This window comes from Phocoena phocoena, chromosome 18 (assembly GCF_963924675.1).
Source record: "Phocoena phocoena chromosome 18, mPhoPho1.1, whole genome shotgun sequence".
NCBI lineage: Eukaryota > Metazoa > Chordata > Mammalia > Artiodactyla > Phocoenidae > Phocoena > Phocoena phocoena.
Window position 1 is genome coordinate 1,537,356 of NC_089236.1, and position 22,571 is coordinate 1,559,926.

A 22,571-nucleotide genomic window follows, 5' to 3' on the forward strand; every position below is an offset into this window, starting at 1 on the left:
ATCTGCCACTGCCCTATGTGAATATACTCAGGTTTGAATAATCCTAGAAGACCTCGGGGGAGATTGGTCAGTTTTAGTTCTTTCAGAAAACCTAAATAAGGCAGACGTTAGAAAATCTAAGTAAGGTTAGAACTATGATGCCCTTATTGCTGGATTCAACCTCTTAAAAGCAGTTCTCAGAGACGATAATACAAAAAAATGACACAGTAAATGAGTAAGCAAGATGTAGTTCTAAGATAATGCTTAAAAGACACACATCACCCTTGTATACTAAGTGAGGAAGTGAAAGCAGTGTGAGGGGGTAACATTCTCAAGCTATTCAACCCGAAAGGCTGGGGAGAAATTTTTTTGCCCCTCTTCACTCCAACTTATTTATTGCAGTGCAGGAGAACTATTCCAGTAGGAATGGACTAAACGGTACCAATCTTAATGTTTACCTGAAGGAGATATCCTAAGTTACTTGGACTCAACCCTGTCGGCCTCAGGAAGAAGAGGAGCCTATGGAATGTGCTTGTGGAGATCAAAGCACTGCTGAGGGTCTGCTGGGGGCTCTGCCCCTAAACCTCCCGGGACTGGGTGGAAAGTGATAGGAGCGGGGATGAGTCCGTCCCAGTACCACTAGATTTGCTTCTCAAACCTGCATCTAAAGCTAAATGTATGGGAGAGGAGGGGCAGAATAAAAGCTGGGATTGGAGCTATCCTCAACATGTGAGAACCGTCCACATGGTTCTGGTTAAATGTAAAATGCTCCATGGCTTTCAAGGATTACTCGTAATGCAGTAAAAAATGTGACAAAGGAATTAAGAGCAACGAGTGATATGAACTGGATAAAAGAGATCTTTGAAAGCTGATGACTTCTGTGAAAACATTTCACTAGTTTATTGCCTTTAAAGCAACAGGTGCTTCACCATTCTGTCTCTACTTTTTATCCATGAAGTGACAAATTGGAAAAAGTGTTCTGTTCTTTGTTGAACATTCTTTGGTCTCTACATTTCTAATGAAAAAAGTGGGAAAAGAAAAGGCCTTCCTCACAATGCTTTCAGTATGTCCAATAGATATACATTGCATCAGGCAAAATGTAGTAAAACCTATTCATTTGGGGTTTTTATTTTGTAATTTGCAGTAATGTGGATAAAATGTAATTGTCTTGTTGTCTCTGGACTTTCTGTGGTGTAATTAGAGAATATCTTTTCTTCTTAAAGAAAACTTCACAACTGGAAATTTTCAGCCATTAGACAGAACTTTTCCATTTCACTCTGAATCAGGGAGTTTTTATTGTACATGAAACAAAATACTACCAGAGTAAATTAGAACTATTCACTGCATAAGCTATGCTTCACGATAAATTCTACAAAATGACAGGGTATTAGTGAGGGAGACAAAAGTCATTCCTGGGAAAACTGGGAGCTCTGGAAACTATTCTCTGTGGCTTCTGGATATCGTTTCATCTAGTGATGGCCTAGCCTAGACTTCCTTCCAGAGACGGGAAGAAAGCTAGTGGCTTTTCTTAGATGAGCACAGTAAAATGAAATGACATATGCCTCTCTCTATATATGAATTTAAAAATAGCCCCTAGGACCACAGTAATCTGTCAGAGGAGGAGTGGCCACTGTTAGGGATGCTGATGAGTAAAGAAAGAAGCATCTTCTCTTCCCGTAACAGCTTTCTCTCTCCAGATGAGATCGCTGAGCAGAATACTCACTTCCTTCCTCCATAACTACTTTTCAGGAGGTACATCATAACTACATACATTTTTGTTTATGTTCTAACCAGAAAGTTTAAATCAGGTTTCAAGTGATTAAAAAAAAGACTAGAGCCCTAACTTAAAATCTCAGTACCTTCCTGAAGCTTTATCAGTATCACTCACTGCAATCACAACTAAGTAAAGCTTCTCCTGAGAAATGACGGAGTTGCTTTAGCCTAGTGCCCTACTCGCAAGGGAAATACTACTCTGTGAACTCCTCCTACAACCATTCAATGTCAACTTATTTAATAAATATTACATGTCTCCTACGACCAAGCACTGTATAAAGTGACACATGAACAGACACCCCCTATCTAGTGGGGGGAGGCCTAACACAAGTGGGTGAATGCTAGACAGAAGTATGAAAGGAGCACTAAGCATTTAGCAAACGTGAAAGTCCCACAATGATAAATTCCATCTCTGATAGTTACTTTTACAATATTACTTATCAACCATGAATATTTTGACTTCTTTCTTTTCAAAATGAGAGATATGTACACGTACCCCAATGCTCATAGAAGCACTATTCACAACAGTCAAGACATGGGAGCAACCCAAGTGTCCATCAACAGATGGATGGATAAAGAAGATGTGGTATATATACACAATGGAATATTATTCAGCCATATAAAAAGAATGAAATAATGCCATTTGCAGCAACATGGATGGACCTAGAGATTATCATACTAAGTGAAGTAAGCCAGACAAAGACAGACAAATATCATATGACACCATTTATATGTGGAATCTTAAAAAAATGACACAAATGAACTTGTTTACAAAACAGAAACAGGGACTTCCCTGGTGGTGCAGTGGTTAGGAATCCACCTGCCAATGCGGGGGACACAGATTTGAGCCCTGGTCCGGGAAGATCCCACATGCTGCAGAGCAACTAAGCCCGTATGCCACAACTACTGAAGCCTGCGTGCCTAAAGCCCGTGCACTGCAACAAGAGAAGCCACCGTAATGAGAAGCCCGTGCACCGCAAGGAAGAGTAGCCCCTGCTCACCGCAACTAGAGAAAGCCCACATGCGGCAACAAAGACCCAACGCAGCCAAAAATAAATTAAAAAAACAAACAATAACAACAACAAAAAACAGACTCACAGACAGAAAACGAACTTATGGTTACAAAAGTGGAAAGGGGGCAGGGATAAATTAGGAGTATGGGATTAACAGATACACACCACTATATATAAAATAAACAACAAGGGTTTATTGCATAGCACAGGGAACTAAAAAAAAAAGAGACAGAGATGCACCAAACTAATATTTTTCATTATTATATAATTAAATTTAAATAGAAGACTCCTAACAGGTCTGGTATCAGCAAATTTATCTTGGTTGTGATCTCTCTTCTTCAGGCAACTGAGAAGTACAGCAGAGCCTAACAAGGAGCCTTTTGTGATATAAGCTATGATCTAAATTTCAGAACCCTTACAAACCCATGCAAAAAAGTCTCCTCAAAACTGAGAACTTCAAGTATGCCCGGGGAAAGTGCTGCTATCAAAGGGCTGAGTCATAAACAGAGGCTACCATGAGGGTTAACAACATTTAGGATATTATATCCTACAACACACACAGTGTGGAGCGAAGAGGGGATGGATTAAAGGATCCCTTCTCGCCTTTCTCCCATCCCTCCACAGGCAACAGCTGCAGTCTGTAGCTGTATGTATTTTATAGTTTAGGATTCCAGGAGGAAAGTGATTCATCCATACAGTATTTTGCATTGCTTTCCCCCCATGCTCCCACATTCTCCATGACCCGCTCAGGCTTCCATACCCCCAGTCCCCAGCAAAAGACTGTCCCAGCTACATGCTTCCTCGGTTTACAGGAAGCACATAGTGAGGATGGCTTTCTAAAGCTTGTGGCTGAATACTGACGGCAGTTTGCCTCTCTACCACCAAGTCCCTTAAGCCCCACACCCTAACCCTACACAAAATTTGGTCAAAGACTGGAATTAGTTAAAAAACAAGAACAAAAAAACCCAAACAGCAACATGTTGCTTGCATACAAATTTTATCCCAAAAATAGAACACATTTTTTGAAAACCTTCGGATAAATGGGAAAATAATGAAAGCTTGAAAGGGCAGATATGCAATTTCCTATTAAAAACAAAAATTACATTTCTATTTTAAAATTCCATTGATACTATTATTTTTATGAATTGGTCTTGTACGAAACAAATATGGTACTAATTTTAAATGTCAACCTTAGTTTTGGTCTTTGCTAACATAATTTTCCTGAAACTGACTGGGTTTGCTGGTGTGTCCTTAGCTTCAGTTCTCGCCTTGCTACCTCTGATGAGCTTTAATAAACCTCTGCTGTGCATCTTTCCAGAAGACAGATTAAACAACCACTCACCGCTTCTGATGAAGCTAAGCGTGTGATAGTTAGCTGCTTCTGGCCCTTTCATTTGTTAGGGTTCCGGTACTCCCTCCTCTAAGAGCCCTCCCCCAGTGCCCATTCTGGGTTAGGGTGTCCTAGAGCGAGTGTACAGGACTCAGTAATGCTTATCAAAGCCCTGGTGACTCTGCAGTGCATCTGTCTGCCCCCGGCATGCCTTCCTTTGGTTAATATGTTAAATGGTTAAAAAAGTGTGCCAGGAATGAGTGAATCTTTATGAATGGGAACCAATTCCAAACTTGAAGTGTGATATTAAAATAACAATTTAAAAATAGATTTCAGTCCTTGAACCAATATGCGAAAGGGTTTTGTGCTTATGTATTTTAAACCCTATTAATAATTTATTAAAATATCTTTAGGTAGCTAGGTATGTACAAGTGCACCCAAGTGTGCACACAATTATTTCCTCTTATTACAGCCACAAATTACTGCATACTGTTAATTACTTTAGATTTTAAAAATGCCTTCATAACAGGAGCACAGAGGCAAAGCTGTGGACAGGGGGTGGCAGTGTTAACTGTACCAAAAGGATGTTGCTTATTCTGCGCCTGTCGCACAAGCCATGGAATCTCAGAAACAGATGCTCTGAAACTGCACTGCACCAGCTGCTGCGCACGTTCTGTCCGTAAATCTGAATGATCTGATGGATTTCAGGCCTTATATCATGTTTGGCTTGGGTTGTAATGGATCTTTTCAGCTTCCGCTTGGAGTTCGTGGACATAACAATACAATATGTCTAAGATACAAGTTTTGATTTAAATGTATTTGTAGCAAATGAGCAGGGGATGAGCTGAATGTTTTACCAAGCATTGACAAAACACATAAAGATACTACTTTCACAAAGAAGGTACTAAGATGCATGTCATTTCTGTTGATGTTTATAAATTAAATCACCAGTAAATAAAGTAATACATAGATTACATGATACAAAAAGGAGAGTAACGCACATATATGATTACACATTTTGGCAAATTAATTTACTGTTCAATAAAGTTCTGCTTTGTGTCTGTAAACCATGAACATAGGACAAACCGTTTAAGACCTGGCAAGGACTTGCCAGAATCTCCCTCTTTGCTTTTACCTGATTCTTTGGACATATTTCATGCTCGTAAGACATCCATGCTCTCATTTAGTAATTTCTGAAGATACTTTAACAGTGAAGGTTTTAAAAGATTCTATAATAGAATCTGCTATATAATGGCTGAAAAACCAAACAGACTGTTTGCTTGTTTGGTTAAGGTAGCACCTAACATAACTAAAGTAAACAACCGCTAAATAAACAAGCTGAAGAGAATCCCCGCTTTCCCACTTCTACTGCCAGCACTGCTAGCGGTCAGCCCCTTTTCCCTTCAACTTCACCACCCTTCTCTGCCTTTAATGACAGGTGGCATCCAACGAGGATACACGAGTTTCCACATCTAGCCTTCACGTACAGGGCAAAAGCAGGATGAAACTGTGCCAGTGAATCATATACTAAGTGAGCAGAATTGTTAGCATTTGCCCAGGCAACAGTGAGGCCTGTATCAAATACGAAGTTTTTGGGTGCATGCTTCAGAAAAATCCTTATCTTGACCCTTGAGAATTTTAGAATCTTATATGAGAAACAAAACCACCGAAAACTTAAAGTTTATGGTAAGTTGTTACATACACATTTAAGGGTTGGCATGGACAGAAAGGGCACTTGGGTAATCTTTCCCTTTTAAAATTTATTTGGTGGTGAATTTACTCCTGTGCTCTTTATAATCAAGAGAATAATCCTAGTTAAATCTTAACTAGGATTAGGGAAGAAAGGGAAAAAGAAGGAACAGATATTTGTAGGCTAAAATAGAGCCTGAAGTTCTGAAATGATTCAGGCAACTCTAATCTCCAAACTTGAACTGCTAGTGAAGTCCCAAAGAGTTACTCTGAATATTTAAAGACTCGGATGAACTTTGTCACCTTGTTTAGTGTGAAATTAGTTTCTAAATATTCATGGCTGTTGTTTAGATACTCTTTTAACTTATGATAAAAAAACTTCATATAGTTATATTAGTACCAATATTAAAACTGTTACTATGAAATCATCGTTTAGGCTCTGAGTTCCTGCATGACCCACCTCACTCGCATGCTAGAGGGTAAAGAGAATAAACCTGAAGACACTTTCTTGGATAATGGATCTTTATGATTTAAAGGAGAGGGATATGGTAATAGACCAAGGCGTCTGTGACACTTATAAAGGTGTAAACAGGATAAGCTAGTACAACAGGGCTAACAGAAGGCACACTGGGCTAGAAAAGAGAATGTACAGTCAGAACAGTAGTGAAGTACTGGTAAAAGGGAAGAGTAAATACCATAAAGTAAAGGTAAATATTGTAAATTATCTGGTCCGAGGGTAATATCCAAAACCGAAGAGTAACGCAGTGACAGGATCAAAACAGTTTACTTGAAAATAATTTTAGATATAACACCTGAAACATTTTGCAATGTAAAGAAGGACAAATTTAAGAACCTAGAAGGGACAAGAATATAACCTAAAAATTTAGAGCAGAGCCTCATAACCCCACACTACAAGGCTTCCTGGTGCTTGTGACTCCTGGAAATTATAGGTGAAAACACTGTATGAGCTTTTTGGGAGAGAGTACATAACTTTTATCATATTCTCAACCTATTCAAAGAATAAATGACAGGGGACTTCCCTGGCAGTCCAGTGGTTAAGAATCCGCCTTCCAATGCAGGGGACGTGGGTTCGATCCCTGGTCGGGGAACTAAGATCCCACATGCTGCGGGGCAACTAAGCCCACGTGCTGCAAACTATAGAGCCCTCGCACTCTGGAACCCGTGCGCCACAACTAGAGAGAAGCCCATGTGCTGCAATGAAGAGCCCGCGCGCCACAACAAAAAGATCCCACATGCCACAACTAAGACCCAATGCAGCCAAAAATAAAAATAAATATAAAAAAAGAATGACAAAGATGAATCAGCAAACGTGAGTAATAATATGGTAAAATACAATAACAATTAGTAAAAAGAAAAAAAAGCTCCAATTCTAAGCACTGCTCATGTTAGAACAGCGTAGAGTTTATTAACTCTAAATAACTGAGATGATCCATTCTCAACACATGGCTGTAGAAGACTCTTAAAATTGAACAGAAAAAGTTTTCTCCCGCAGGACTAAATATAAAATGAGAAAACAATTAATTCCAAGTCCTTTAAAAATGTCTTATATTTTCCACCAGCTAAAGCACATTAATTAAAATAAAAAATACACAACTGCTGTACAGCCAGAATAAAGCAAAGTACTAAAGGACATCATCGTTGTATAAAAAATTCAAATAAAAGCTTGGTCTTAACCAAGTCTTATATGTGTATCTGCACAATTCTGATTTTCCCATCGCTTTCTCTTTTCGCTGATATGGGCTAAAGCCATGCAGGCTGCCTTCCCCAAACCAGGCACTGCCCTATATAAGCAAGCATAATAAATACAGCCTCTAACAGAGAAACAACTAAAGAGCAATACAGACGAAAAGAGCCTGGAGAGCGAGGAGACGGGGCAAGAGGTGGTCTCCATGACGGCAGCGTCAGCTCACTGTCACTAGAACGACCTCTCTGGAACCACACTTCTTTCTTTTTTAAAAAAATTTATTTTATTTATTTTTTTGCGGTACGCGGGCCTCTCACTGCTGTGGCCTCTCCCGTTGCGGAGCACAGGCTCCAGACGCACAGGCTCAGCGGCCATGGCTCACGGGCCCAGCCGCTCCGCGGCATGTGGGACCTTCCCGGACTGGGGCATAAACCCGTGTCCCCTGCATCGGCAGGCAGACTCCCAACCACTGCACCACCAGGGAAGCCCTATTTAATTTATTTTTTGGCTGCATTGGGTCTTCAGTGCTGTGCGCCGGCTTTCTCTAGTTGCGGCGAACAGGGGCTACTCTTCGTTGCGGTGCACAGGTTTCTCGTTGCGGTGGCTTCTCTTGTTGCAGAGCACGGGCTCTAGGCACGCAGGCTTCAGTAGTCGCAGCACATGGGCTCAGCAGTTGTGGCTCGCGGGCTCTAGAGCACAGGCTCAGCAGTTGTGGCACACGGGCTTAGCTGCTCCGCGGCATGTGCGATATTCCTGGACCAGGGCTCGAACCTGTGTCCTTAGCATTGGCAGGCGGATTCTTTTTTTTTTTGTTAAACATCTTTATTGTAGTATAATTGCTTTACAATGGCGTGTTCGTTTCTGCTTTATAACAAAGTTAATCAGCTATACGTATACATATATCCCCATATCTCCTCCCTCTTGCGTCTCCCTCCCACCCTCCCTATCCCACCCCTCTAGGTGATCACAAAGCACTGAGCTGATCTCCCTGTGCTATGTGGCTGCTTCCCACTAGCTATCTATTTTACATTTGGTAGTGTATATATGTCCATGCCACTCTCTCACTTTGTCACAGCTTACCCTTCCCCCTCCCCATATCCTCAAGTCCATTCTCTAGTAGGTCTGTGTCTTTATTCCCATCTTGGCAGGCAGATTCTTAACCACTGCACCACCAGGGAAGTCCCCACACTTATTTCTTAACTTCACAGCCACTGGCTATATTTCTATAACATGAGAGAACGATAGTTGTTAATACCTTAACACTGCCTTGCAAAGTTTTAAATAAGTTTTAATAAAAACCTTCTCACTCAAGATACAACACCCAAAACTTTAAGAGTGACTAGTCTCTTCAAGTCATGAAGAGGCAAAATGGTTCTTATGTGTTTCTTTTTGCCACTTTTCCTAAATTTTCTATAATATACACATATCTCAATAAGAAAAAAGCCAACATAAGTAATCTTTAAGAATTAAGAAAGAGCCAACAGCTGGAACTCCCTAATATATTTCAAGAAATTTCAATAACCATAATAAAACAGCATTTCTTTAGGGTTTTAAAGAGCAATCTTTTCATGACTGTAATTGAAGACGGATTTAATCCCTGCCTAATGGCAGTACTAACAAAATATAAAGTCCTAATTTAAAAACAAAACAGTTGCAGTATTTAAGTCAAGCTTCAATTACAAATAAAATATGGTTAGTATTAAGTTTTTAAGAAAGAAAAGTGTGTCTGGCTCACAGGATAACCCTCACTGTCGTCTTTCCACTGCAGCAGCTCCTGGTTAAACCGCAATGCTCCCTTATCACCACCCCCTCCTGCTGCACAGTGAAGTAGCTCACTCGAGAGGAGCTGAGCCTTTCACATCATACTTCAGCGCAAGCGGGACTGTCACTGGAGGAACGTTAGGAGGTGTTCAGCTGTTCACTGTCTCTCCTCGGCAGCTGCCGAAGCCACGCACTTAGAGCAGGATGTACCACAAGAGCAGACTCCTGACCCTGACTTCAGCCCTGGACCAAATCCAAGCATTCCAGAACTCCCCACCAATGTGGGTCTGAACAGAGGCAGAAGCCCTACTAGGGATCTGCTTCTGATCTGAGCTGGCTCTTAATTGGTCAACTATGACCAAATTTAAACTGAAAAAGATTTTGTCTTTAGAACACCTAATAGTGTGATTTAATCTCTTGGTATTTATACTCTGCACACACTCAAAAACACAGAAACCCCATTTATAATTTCTTATTATGTATAATCTTCTAATTGTGCATACTAGCAAATGAGAAAAATGACTGACATTCCCAAATAGCAGATAGACTAAGCCAATCATATTTTGCTTTGGAATATCTACTGATAAAACAATTTGTGGAAAAACACTGTGCTTTCCTATTTAAGGTTCATTTTATCTAATTTTAAAAATGGTTTGCATGTCTAGGGCACACAGCAGCCAAGTGATGAGGACAGAGGAGGGAGCTGCCTGGAACTATGCTTGTGTAGCAGGAAACACTGAGGCTGCACAACTGCTACCACAGGCACATCGATCATACAATACACATGTGGATAAACTGAAGATTTTATAAGGCTGTATTTCTTTTTTTTTTTTCTGCGGTACGCGGGCCTCTCACTGTTGTGGCCTCTCCCGTTGCAGAGCACAGGCTCCGGATGTGCAGGCCCAGCTGCTCCGCGGCCTGTGGGATCTTCCCGGACCGGGGCACGAACCCGCGTCCCCTGCATCAGCAGGCGGACTCCCAACCACTGCGCCACCAGGGAAGCCCCAAGGCTGTACTTCTTAATGGAGAGTAATCACAACTTTTATTCTGCGTACCACACATTCATGAAACTTTCACAGATGTCAGTGAAAAGTTTCTATGTAGACTAGGGTGTGCTTAAATATAGGATCCACTAAGTATTATTTCTATATTGAAATTATTTATAATCTGAAACATTTATCATTTTTATGGAGAGCACATTAAGAGAAGATATCTGCTATGGCTTACTTTACCAAGTATTTACCACTTTTTAAACTGTAAACTTTAAGTTCATATACTCTACTATTGATGGCTTAGGGTATGTTTACGCACTGTTACAATTCATAAAACTCCAAACGCACAGTAACAAAAGCATTCATTTGAAGGCATTATCTACCAGAACATATGCTTTATAGAATAAGAGTAAGTGGTAATTTACTCAGGTTCAGCTAAATAAATATAATTGCAAAAGGGAATATTAAAAAACGCTTCTGCTTTTATATTACAATTTGATTTTCTTCCCTTCTTGGCCCCCTTGTGCTCCCTCCCCAAAAAGCACCTCCACAGATTTGCAGTTAAGATACAGAAAGAGTGTCGTATCACACAAGGAAGGAAAGTAAGACAACCTCTCATTCATGCAGGACAAATAGCTATGCCAAAAGCACAAATTACATCTAATTAGAGGGTATAACTTTGTCATCTTTTTTTTTCATAATCTGGCCATTTACACACTTTGATTTTTGACTTCCATTTGGGTTTACTAACATCAAAGCTTTGTCATCACTTATATGTTTCCAGAGACATTTTTACCTGAGGCAATAAAGTATAAAAACTTCTTTGCATTCTTGCTGTACTGCTGTAAGAAAGCTTTGGTCTTCATTAGGCTTACAATGTTTCATGGTTATTAAACTTCTGCATGTTGCTATAAAGTTCATTGCCCTTGGCATACCAATTTTAAATGTACTATCGTTAAACCCAATGCAGTGCACACAAATACACTCCAACCAAGTAGACTCCAATATATTATTGTTTTACTCTTGCTAATGTCTTACTAATGTCCTTTTCTCCCCTTTTCACAAAAATAATGACTACAAATATACTCAGACAACTCGAAATAAAAGAATATAAAAGCAATGCCAACTTAATTTTATGAATTGTTTAGGGCTCTTATAGCAAATTAGAATAGTTCCATCTCATTAAATACATTATTTGAGCTTTTAAAATACTCATTGATATGCAATAGAAAAAGAGAGTCCTGCATCTAACGACACCGCTTTCCCAGTTAACATATTTCTGTTTGACTATTTAAACATGATGATCCACATTCCTTGCTTTTATTTATTTAAAATTTGTGATCACCATTTGTTTTAGTCAGGTTGTACTCACAAAATGTGAGTTCAAAATGTGAATTTAAATAATATCAAAGAAACACCATATTTGATGTTCTCTTACTATTTTAGAATTTTAAAATTTAATGCCACGATGCAATATATTCTTCTCATTAAACTCATAATACCAAGGCTTCTTTTGTTTTAGACATTAAAATTAATTAATCAATCTTTGGCTGCATTGGCTCTTCGCTGCTGTGCGCGGGCTTTCTCTAGTTGAGGTGAGCAGGGGTTACTCTTCGTTGCGGTGCGCGGGCTTTCTCTAGTTGAGGTGAGCAGGGGTTACTCTTCGTTGCGGTGCGCGGGCTTCTCATTGCGGTGGCTTCTCTTGTTGCAGAGCACGGGCTCTAGGTGCGTGGGCTTCAGTAGTTGTGGCCCGCGGGCTCTAGAACACTGGCTCAGTAGTTGTGGTGCAGGGGCTTAGCTGCTCCGCGGCGTGTGGGATCTTCCCGGACCAGGACTCAAACCCGTGTCCGCTGCACTGGCAGGCATATTCTTAACCACTGCGCCACCAGGGAAGCCCAAGGCTTCTTAAAAATAGTTCGTTAGGTAATATTTTTTAGCTACATTGGAAAAACTCACCAAAAGCAAGCCATCAGAAGTTTGTGGCCAGTGGTCCTATATTCATCCTAACTACTGTCTCGAAGCTCTTGTTCTTCATGAACGGCGTTAAACCTGTCGCTCCCTCCCTCTCTGGGTTTTCTCTCCAGCAGCAGTCATTAACTGCTATGATCCTTCTGACCCACCCACGTTTCCCTGATTCTACCTCCTAGTTTTCTGGAGCAGCTCACCATCAGGGTCTCCTGTCTACAGCCAGCTGTTAGGGTTAACCATGCCCTCTGCTTTCACTCCTGTCAGGTTGAAGGAGGAAAACTTGTTAGTCTCAAAGTCCAAACTTCTACCTGGGGTTTGACTCCAGGTAACCTCCTTCCTCAAAGACCTCCACCTATAATCACCCCCACAGAGCTGGACCAATTTTTGCCTCCTTATTATATCATTCCCCCAGCCAGCATCTCTTTTAATACCCTTTACAGCAACACTTCTAGAAAGAAGCATCTCTATTCACTTTCTTTGCTTCCTCACTTCAGTCTCTCCTCAACACATTCCAATTAAATTTGCCCCCAGTATTTCACTGAAATGCCTTTTGTCAAGGTTACCAACAACTTCCCTACTGCCACACCCGAAGCTCAACTGTCTGTCCTCACCCTCTCAGTAGCAACAGACTTTAAGTGAGCTACAGATTCGAAGCAATCCCTATCAAAATCTCAATGACATTTTTTATGGAAATAGAAAAAAAATGCTAAAATTCATATAGAACCACAAAAGACACTGAAGAGTCAAAGCAATCTTGAGTGAGAAGAACAAATCTGGACGCATCACACTTCCTGATTTCAAAATCTATTCCAAACCTACAGTAATAAAACCAGAAGTAGCAGGTGCTGAGAAGTATGGTACTGGCATAAAAACAGATAATACGGACCAATGGAACAGAAAGAGAGACCAGAAGTAAATTCATGCATTTACAATCAACTGATCTTCAATAAGGGTGCCTAGAACACGCAATGGGTAAAGGATAGTCTCTTCAAATAATGGTGTTGGGAAAACTGGACAGCCACATGCAGAAGAATGAACTGGACCCTCATCTCACACCTTATACAAAAATTAACTCAAAATGGGTTAAAGACTTAAATGTAAGAACCAAAACAGTAAAACTATGAGATGAAAATATAGGGAAAACTTCTTGACATTGGTCTGGGCAATGATCTTTTTTTTGGATATGACACCAAAAACACAGGGAACAAAAGCAAAAATTCTCAAGGCTACATCAAACTAAAAGGCTTCTGCACAGCAAAGGAAACAATCAACAGAGTCAAAGACAACCTATGGAATGGGAGAAAATATTTATAAACCATACATCTGATAAGAGGTTAATATCCAAAATATTGAGGGAACTCAAGTCGATGGCAAAAAAACAAAACAAAAAAACCTTGATTAAAAAATGGGCAAAGGATCTGATTAGCATCTTTAAAAAGCAGACATACAAAAGACCAACAGATAAATGAAACAGTGCTGACAATCACGAATCATCAGGGAAATGCAAATCAGAACCACAGTGAGGTATCACCTCCCACCTGTCAGAATGGCTATTATCAAAGAGACAAGAGATAAGTGCTGGTGAGGATTGGAGAAAAGGCAACCCTCAGGCACTGCTGGTGGGAGTGGAAATTGGTGAAGCCACTGTGGAAAATCCCTCAAAAAATGAACACTACAACTACCGTATGATCCAGCAGTCCTGCTTCTGGGTATGTATCTAAAGGAAGTGAAATCGCTATCTCTAAGAGACACCTGCACTCCCAGGGCCACTGCAGCTTTATTCACAAGAGCCAAGCTATGGAAAGAACCTGTTTGCATCAGCAGATAATGGATAAAGACAATATCGATACACACCCTCACCCACGAGATGGAACACTATTCAGCCTTGAAAAAGGAAATCCTGCCATTTGTAACAACATGGATGAACCTGGAGGACATTATGCTCAGTGAAATAAGCCAGATACAGACAGACAGATACTACATGGCTCACTCATCTGTGAAATGTGAAGAGTCAAGCTCACAGAAGAACGAAGTAGAATGGTGGTTGCCAGAGGCTGGGGCATGGGGAGATGCTGATCAAAGGGTAGAAGTGTCAGTTACGCAGGATGCATAAGTCCTGGAGATCTAGTAGACAGCATGATGACTATACATATACACCATACATACAATACTGTATCATATGCTTGAGGTCTAGATCTTAGACCTCAAGAGGGTAGATCTTAAGTGTTCTCACCAACCCCACCTCACCCCCCCACAATGGTAACTTCATGAGGTGATGGATGCTAATTAGCTTGACTGTGTTGATGATCTCTGTTACACAAAGAAAACATCAAGTTGTACACCTTGAATATATACAATACACCTCAATAAAACTGAAGGATAAACAAAAACCCCTTCCAGGAGTGCTTTTAAAAACCTGGGAACGGGAGGGACTGCATTCTCCAGCCGCCTCTCTTGGGCATTGCTCCACCCGATGCCGCCTCTGCTTAAACCACAGGAGCCATGTGTAACTCTGCCCAAGCCCTGAGAATATACCAGACTTTAGACTGGGTGGGAGGTGGGGAGATCAACAGGTTGTAAGAGAACACACCCTTTCCAGTCCCGCACCCAGACTTGCCTGCGTGCTCTAAATTCTCCTGCCCTCAGGCAAGCAGCCCGCCCTCACCAGTGGAGCCTGAGCCACACTCACGTCCTTAGGGGACTGACTCTTCACGGGAAACACTGGCCATGCAAACCCAAACCATTCTCCCCCAAGAGGAATTCAGCCAGTTGTTAACAGACAGACCTTGTTGTATTTAAATCTTTAGTCAGTGTAATCAATACTACACAAAGTGTGTGTCATGCATTTAACTACAATATCAAAATATAGTGTCTATTAATACAGTTGGTTTTAGCCATATGTCAGGATTATTTTCCAAATTTAAAAATAATTTAATTGGCTTGAGGTTTAAAAGTTGAAGCATCTCAATAATTCGAATGAAAATGCAATTAATTTTATTCTAAAATTTATTCTGCTTTTTAATGTGATAGCTCAGGACAAAAGCTTGCTGTATAAAGACAGATATAAACATTATGAATTAAAATTAAATGTCATACACAGTAATAGGTGAAATGGACCGACCTTTAAACTTTTGAGACAAAGGTATACCAATTATTGTTTCATTATAGATTTCATCAATTTATTTACCCATTCAATAAATACTCAGCACACCTACTATGCACAAGACTCTTTTCTAGGCTCTTGGGATACAGCAGAAAAGAGCAAGGTTTCTTATTTACTTAGGTTTCCTACTGAGAAAATGGCATATGTCTCTATGACTCTAAGTGTGTAATTGAGTATACATAGGACATTTAGTAACTGAGCTGATTCTGAACATTTCTAGAAACTGCCTGCCTATTATGTCTACAAAGACTAATCAAACCAAAGTTTGACAAGGTCACTTCATTACATAGTGCAGTTCATTTATTTACTCTTTGGATAAACATTTATTACGTGCCATTGTGTGCTGTGAATGTTTCAGGCACCAAGAATATAGAGATGAAAAAGATAAGAGGCCATTCTTCTGGGGGAGACAAAATAAACAAGTAGATAAAATAATTTCAGGGAGTGATAAGTTCTACAAAAGAAAAGAAAAATGAATTAAATGTTAAGAAACGCTTCCAAGGATTTATAAATACAAATTTAAATAAACATATCAAAGGGAATCTGATACTTATGAATCTACAGAATAAAAAATTTGGATTTATTTAGAATAAAAAGCATTTATACAGTATTATAGACTAGGTTATATAAAACAATTCTACCTTAAACATGGTGGACAAATTTTTCATTAAAAAGCAAACCAAAAAAATCCTATTATGAAGTCAGGGAAACATATATTCAATATCACATATAATTTGAAAATTAATATAAGGCCAAAAATTATAAAAATTTAGAGAATAAATGAAATACTCATTCAACAAATCAATAAGAACAAATAAAATATTATCACTGCTGTCACCTGCAAACTGTAATGCATTTAACTTTGGCTTTATGGTTTTCTCTTTACTTTTTCTCCCCCCTCAGTTTTAGGCCTTATTCACAAGGATTTATAATATCAAAATGATTCAGAAAAGCTTTACTTTTAAGTCTGATCTTACATGCCATTGAGGATTTACTTAGTAATATGGAGATGTTTGTTTTCATCAGTTTTTGGTTTACCAATATATTATTTCTAGCTTGCAATAGCAAAATACAGTAATAGCAAAAAAACTTTTACATAGTATTGAAATTCCTGCAGGAAGATTATTTTGCCATTGCAACTTGAAAACTCTAGAGCTCCTGTTTCTCCATGAAATAACTTTCTATATTTTTTAATATACCAAGGTTTATTAAGAATGCAGCTATCCTTTTAAGGCAGAATGGACTGGAATAATAGAATAATCTTGTCTTCTCCCTTCTATCATTTATCTGATTTTACTATGCCAGAATCAAATATAATAATACTTAAAGAGAGTAATACTAAAATCTAGAACAGTTTTCAAATATACTTAAGTGTTTCAGAGGAAGCAGCTTACATACAAGTAACTGACAGGCTGACATGCTCTAAAGCAAGTCATGCCCTAAAGGATATCTGTAGGAGCAATACGTTGTTGTCCAGATGTAATCACTTGTTCAGGACTCCTGTAGGGATCCCCCGCTTCAGGCCACTTCGCTTTCACCAAATTCACCAAAGACCTACACAGTACTCGCTTCCGCTAACCCAAAGAAACCTGGAGATTTTCGCTTTTACGAAAAAAGGCAAAAATCGAAAAAACTGCTCAGCTTTTGTTTTTCAGCGACCCGTTAAAGGGGCAGCGCACAGCCCAGGCAGCAAGAGCGGCCCTGGGGACTACACTCAGCATCTCAGCATCAGATGCCAGAGCTCTGAACTCTGTCTGTGAGCTTCTGTGCTTCATCTCCATTTATTTTGTGCCTCCGTTAGCAAGACGTGTCCTAACGGTTCCTTCACTTTATGCCATTTCGGCTTACAAAAGGTTTCACAGGAATGCTCTACTTTTGGATAGTGGGGGAGAACCTGCATATTTTCTGAAACAATACAATTACATTTTACACAAGACTCCTGCAACTTAGCCTCTGCAAATTTAACTTCTAAACTTCTTTCAAATTCATCCACTAATTTAGCCATCACCAACTCTCTCCTGAATTATTTCAACAGCTCCTGACCTCATTTTCAATCCATTCCCTTCACTAAAGTCTCCATACTCTTTCCAAAGGTCCAAGTCAAATCTGCAATAGAGTAATATGTGTAATTCTTGATTTATGCGTTAAATAACATGATATGGTGGCATGTTTAATAAGCGCTGTAATTTCAAAGAAGGGATACTTTGAGATATCTGTAACAACTGTATCAGAATAGGAAAAGGTCTGAGGCTGAGGTTGTTATACTGTCGGTTACCGTTAATACTTCTGTAGCTAGTTGCCTACATTCACAATTGAAGAAAATGTTAAGTTCACAATTGAAGAAAATGTTAAGTTATAGGTCAAAGAAAACAAAAATGTAATCTTTTTCTATTTAAATTCAAAGACTCCCTGAATTCTATGCCTGTATTCTTGGGGGACCATGAAGGTTAAGAAGCCCTATGACGGCTCCCTGCTGTCCTCAGGATAAAAATTTCTTCATGACCTGATTCCCTGCCACCTCTACCTGTTCTGAACCTCATCGTGTACAGCTCTCATCATACTGAGTCCAACTCCTCCCGCCAGACCTTTGCAACACTGTTCCCTTGCGTGCAGTATTCCTCCCCTTCTCTTTGCCCAGCAAACTCCATTCATCCCACAGGCATCAGTTTACAGGTCACTGCTCAGGAACCCAAGCTTGTGGGAGGGGCTCTTCCAGGTGCCCCCAGCACTTACCACCACTATCGCCCTGTATTAAAACTGCCCCCGCACTAAACTGTAAGCACTTGAACCATGTCTTTAATTCCCCACTCCTTGCATACTGCCTGGCACAGAGGTAGCACTTCAATAATTGTGGAAAGAAGAAAGAAAGAAGGGAAATGCCAAAATATCTTCTGTTTCATGAGCTTGAATTCTACCCTTAATTCCTGACTGACCCTCACAAATGCAAGCACTGGTCACAATGGAAATCTGAAGCGTATGAGTATAAATTCACTATTTTTATTGGAAAAATCACTTACTCTGATGACTGAAAATGAAGGACATTATCACTATTATTAAGTCTATGTCAGGAAGACTGTACCACCTTGCAATGCTAAGTAAAATAACTATATAATACATAAAAGTGTATCAAGAGCACATCTTTCTCAGCAGTTTTCGACCATGCACACATGACTCCAAAGCGGCGGCGGTGCTGATGGCCGGGGCAGCGGCGGGATTGACAGGCCCTCTCTTAGGGAAATGTTACCCCAGTCAGTGAGGTGGAGGGAGTTTTCAAACTACAGGCCCCTCAATTCCTGCTGTATTCAGCCACGCTGCTGAGAAGAAGGTGAGGTCATCTTCAAGTCCACTGGGGTGGCAAAAGGACGAAAACCACTGTTTTAATAAAAGTGGTCCAACAGTAGATCAAGCAAATGCTGTGTCAACAGACCTTGTAAACCCACTGATAATACAATGGTTTCTGTATTACTTTAGCTGAGCTGAAAGTACCAAAGGTTGCAGGGAGGGAAGGGAGCTGGGGAGAATTCAAAACACCACACTGGTGTAAAGTTTTAGTGTCCTGTCAGGAACTGAAAACACAAACAGGCTAGCAGTGGGCCACAAAAACACAGTGACAAGGAGGGACTGAACCCGGAATCTACAAATTGCTGAGGGGGTAAAACTGAAGCCATTTCTGGGCACACGGAGTGAACCCCTGTGATAGAAAGTGTGTCTGAGTAGCGCTAGGTCAGAGCGTGACGACGGATGGCTCTGCGTGACAAAATTTAAAAATGTGGATTTCATCCTAGGAGCACGAGGCACTAATGGTTTCTGAAGAAGCGTATGTCATGTAGTTAAAGTGATTCTCTTGGGAAGATTAAACAGGATGAATTAAGCGGTTGAGAACAGAGGCAGAGAAACCGAAGATGGATAATAAACTTAACTGCTTGACACAAAATGAACAAAAATGCTATAAAACACCGTTAGACAGATCCTTCCACCTGTAATCAGAACTGGTATGAGAATGGGGGGAGAGTTATTGCCCGTTTTAACATTGTGGCCTCTTAATTGAATACAAGCAAACATACTGTATGTCAATACTTAACCTTAATTCACAAGGCCTGCTTTCCTCTCTTTTGTTGTATATGACCGTTGAGTTTTTCAGAACTCAAGGGACTTAGAAAGGCATAATGTAAATCTAACCAACAGAAAAATACTGCTTTTAATTTTCAAAAACATTCACACGAACTTAAAAGAATTAAAATGTCCTTTAAATATTTAAAAAGTAGTACTCTTTTTCAAATGTTCAAATGTTTTGCGTGACAATTTGATATTGAACCAGGGAACATGACCTTTACTTTCAAACATGGTAGTTTGAAAAGAAACGTCTTTTGCGTGGTACTCAGTCCGCGGAAGCATGAAGGTTTACGACATGTGATACTGTTCCTGACAGTTGACCATCAAACCTGGCCAGCATCGACCAGCCGATTGCCTCTTTTATTATTAAAAAGGTCACCTGTTAGGACAGCTGGACCACGGGGCGCAGCTGCGGGCCCGGGCGCACGGGACACGCCCCCACCGTCCCCGCGGGTCCCTGGCGCAGGCTGCCGGGGGCCTCCCCAGCCCCCCACTCCTCACCCGCACCCTCCACCCGCCGCGCGTCCGAGGACTGAGGGGCGCGGCGGGGCTGCCGGACGGGGCCCGTCCCGTACCTGGGCTACCACGGTGAGGCCGCCCTGGGGCGCCGCCATGTTCACGCGGCCGTGGTACCATGCTGCTCCTGCTCCCGCCAGGGCCACGCCGACCACTGCCGCCGCCACGGGCCCGGAGCTTGGCCGCGCCCGCCGGCCGGCAGCCAGCCCGCGCCGCAGCCTTCCGCCCCAGGCCGCAAGCCGCGCGCCGCCCGCCGCCGCCGCCGCCATTTTTGCGGAAGCGCCCCGTCGCCGCGTTCGCGTTGCTTCCCACAGCTGCCCGAAAACTCGCGCGCGGCCGCGGTGTCGCGAGACCCAGGCAGTCTCCGCCCCGCCCCCGAGCCCACGCGCTGTGCTGAGGGCGGGGACGGGGCGGGGCCTCGGGGAGGGGCGGGGCCTGGCAGGGGCGGGGCGCAGTGGCCAGGTGGGAGTGGGCACGCCGCTGGGTGCGGCACCAGGATCGCCGTGCCGTGTGAGGGGGGGCGTGTCCTGTGGGGCTAGGGCCGGGCGGGGGTCAAGGGCCTGGGGCCGGGGTCGCGGGAGGCGGCTGGCTGGCTGGCACCGGGCGGCGGTCGCGGTGAGCCGGGAGCCGCTTTCCCGGGGGGCGTGATCAAGGCGGTGCGACAGGGTCCCTGGTGTTGGGCGCTGACGGACACGCCCTGCGGGTCCTGGGAACCGGGTCGGCTCGGCAAACAACGGGCTGCGTTCCGAATCACTTACCTGAGTCAGAAAGCTGCTCAAGCTCTACATGTTTCCGCACAGGCCTCGAGGACACAACCTGGTTTAAAAATATTGTATTCTATTGTCTCACTGTGGCAGCTAAGCAAACTTCTTAAAAAATGTATTTTTCAGTTGTGGTGAAATATACATAACACTATCACCTTAACCACCTTTTAGCTCACAGTTCGGTGGTATCAAGTACATTCACGTTGTTGTGCAACTATCACCACCATCATCTCCAGGACGTTTTTTGTCTTGCAAAACTGGCGAACTTAAAAAAAAAAGCGTCTTCGCTGTCTTTTAAATCCTTCCAGTCCTTACATTCTCATCTGCTCTTTGGTTTTTGCTAAATCATCTTCTTTCCCAGCCGTCTAACTTTGACGAAGTAGTGTTTTTTTTTTTTTTTTTTTTTTTTTGCGGTACTCGGGCCTCTCACTGTTGTGGCCTCTCGCGTTGCGGAGCACAGGCTCCAGACACGCAGGCTCAGCGGCCGTGGCTCACGGGCCCAGCCGCTCCGCGGTATATGGGATCTTCCCGGACCGGGGCACGAACCCGCGTCCCCTGCATCGGCAGGCGGACTCTCAACCACTGCGACACCAGGGAAACCCTGTTTTTTTTTTTTTTTTAAATAAAATTTTCTGTTTTTAAAAAATGTATTCTATTTATTTTTTATTTTTTGTTAATTTTTGGCTGCATTGGGTCCTCGTTGCTGTGCACGGGCTTTCTCTAGTTGCAGCGAGCGGGGGCTACTCTTCGTTGCAGTGCGTGGGCTTCTCACTGCGGTGGCTTCTCTTGTTGTGGAGCATGAGCTCTAGGTGTGCGGGCTTCAGTAGTTGTGGCACATGGGCTTGGTAGTTGTGGCTCGCGGGCTCTAGGGCATAGGCTCAGTAGTTTTGGTGCGTGGGCTTAGTTGCTCTGTGGCATGTGGGATCTTCCAGGACCAGGCAATCACTATTTGCAGAGTGTTGGCTTTAAACTCTTCTAATAAAAAGTGTTTGATGGTGTCTATTATCCCACCTGGCCCCGAGTCAGATGCAGCAGCACGCCTTCCCCATATCTCTAGCATCAGGGACCCAGGTGTTTTCCCCAGCACAGGCTTGGGCAACACCTCAGTCCTGGCCGTTCCACTGATTATAAGAAATGATTTAGCTGAGGCAGATGGCTTGGCTTTGTTTTGTAGTCTCTGATCCTCAGATTCACTGCTCTTTACTTTTCAGAGTAAATTTACTTAATAAACTTGGTTCAGCCTCTGAAATGTCCCTAAGCCATCAGAAGCTTTACTGGGGCATGCAGTAACTTACAGCCCATGTCAAAGGTGCCAAGAGTCCTCATCACATAATCACTGCCATCTTGAAGTTATGCAAAACAAACTAAAACCCAAAAACAAAGAACAAGTGCCACACTAAATCTACTTTGACCACTTGATGCCTTGGGTCCTCTTGTCACGATCCGCCCTTCCTTCTTGCTCCCTTTCCTTAGCCAGCTTGTCTAAACTGCTCTGCAGTTGGAGCTTCCTCATTTTTCCCAGCTGCTGCAACCACTTTCGGTGTCCTTCCCAGGCAGGAAGTAGAGGGACTCAGTGCACAGCTGTCTGATCCAGACCACAGGGTTTGCATCCTGCCTCTACCGGCATGATCACTGTGATTAGGGGCAAATTACTTAAACTCTCTGAGTCTGAATTTTCTCAACTGTAAACACTGTCTCAGGGTTTGGGGTTGGGGGATTACATGAGATGTCCCACAGGAAGCGACTAGTCAAGTGCCCTGTAGACTCACCGCAGATGTCAGCTTACCGTCTTCAAGATTTGGTTC

At 42.0% G+C, this 22,571-nt stretch overlaps 1 protein-coding gene across 1 annotated transcript in view; it reads right to left on the reverse strand.

Moving 5' to 3' along the window:
• MICU2 (mitochondrial calcium uptake 2) overlaps positions 1-20,271 on the reverse strand; it is a 91,124-nt gene extending 70,853 nt beyond the window's left edge. The window contains exon 1 of the mRNA XM_065896320.1: positions 20,062-20,271. Within this exon, the coding sequence (XP_065752392.1) occupies positions 20,062-20,271 (210 nt within the window). The remainder of the gene's footprint in view (positions 1-20,061) is intronic.
• Between the last annotated feature and the right edge of the window lie 2,300 nt (positions 20,272-22,571).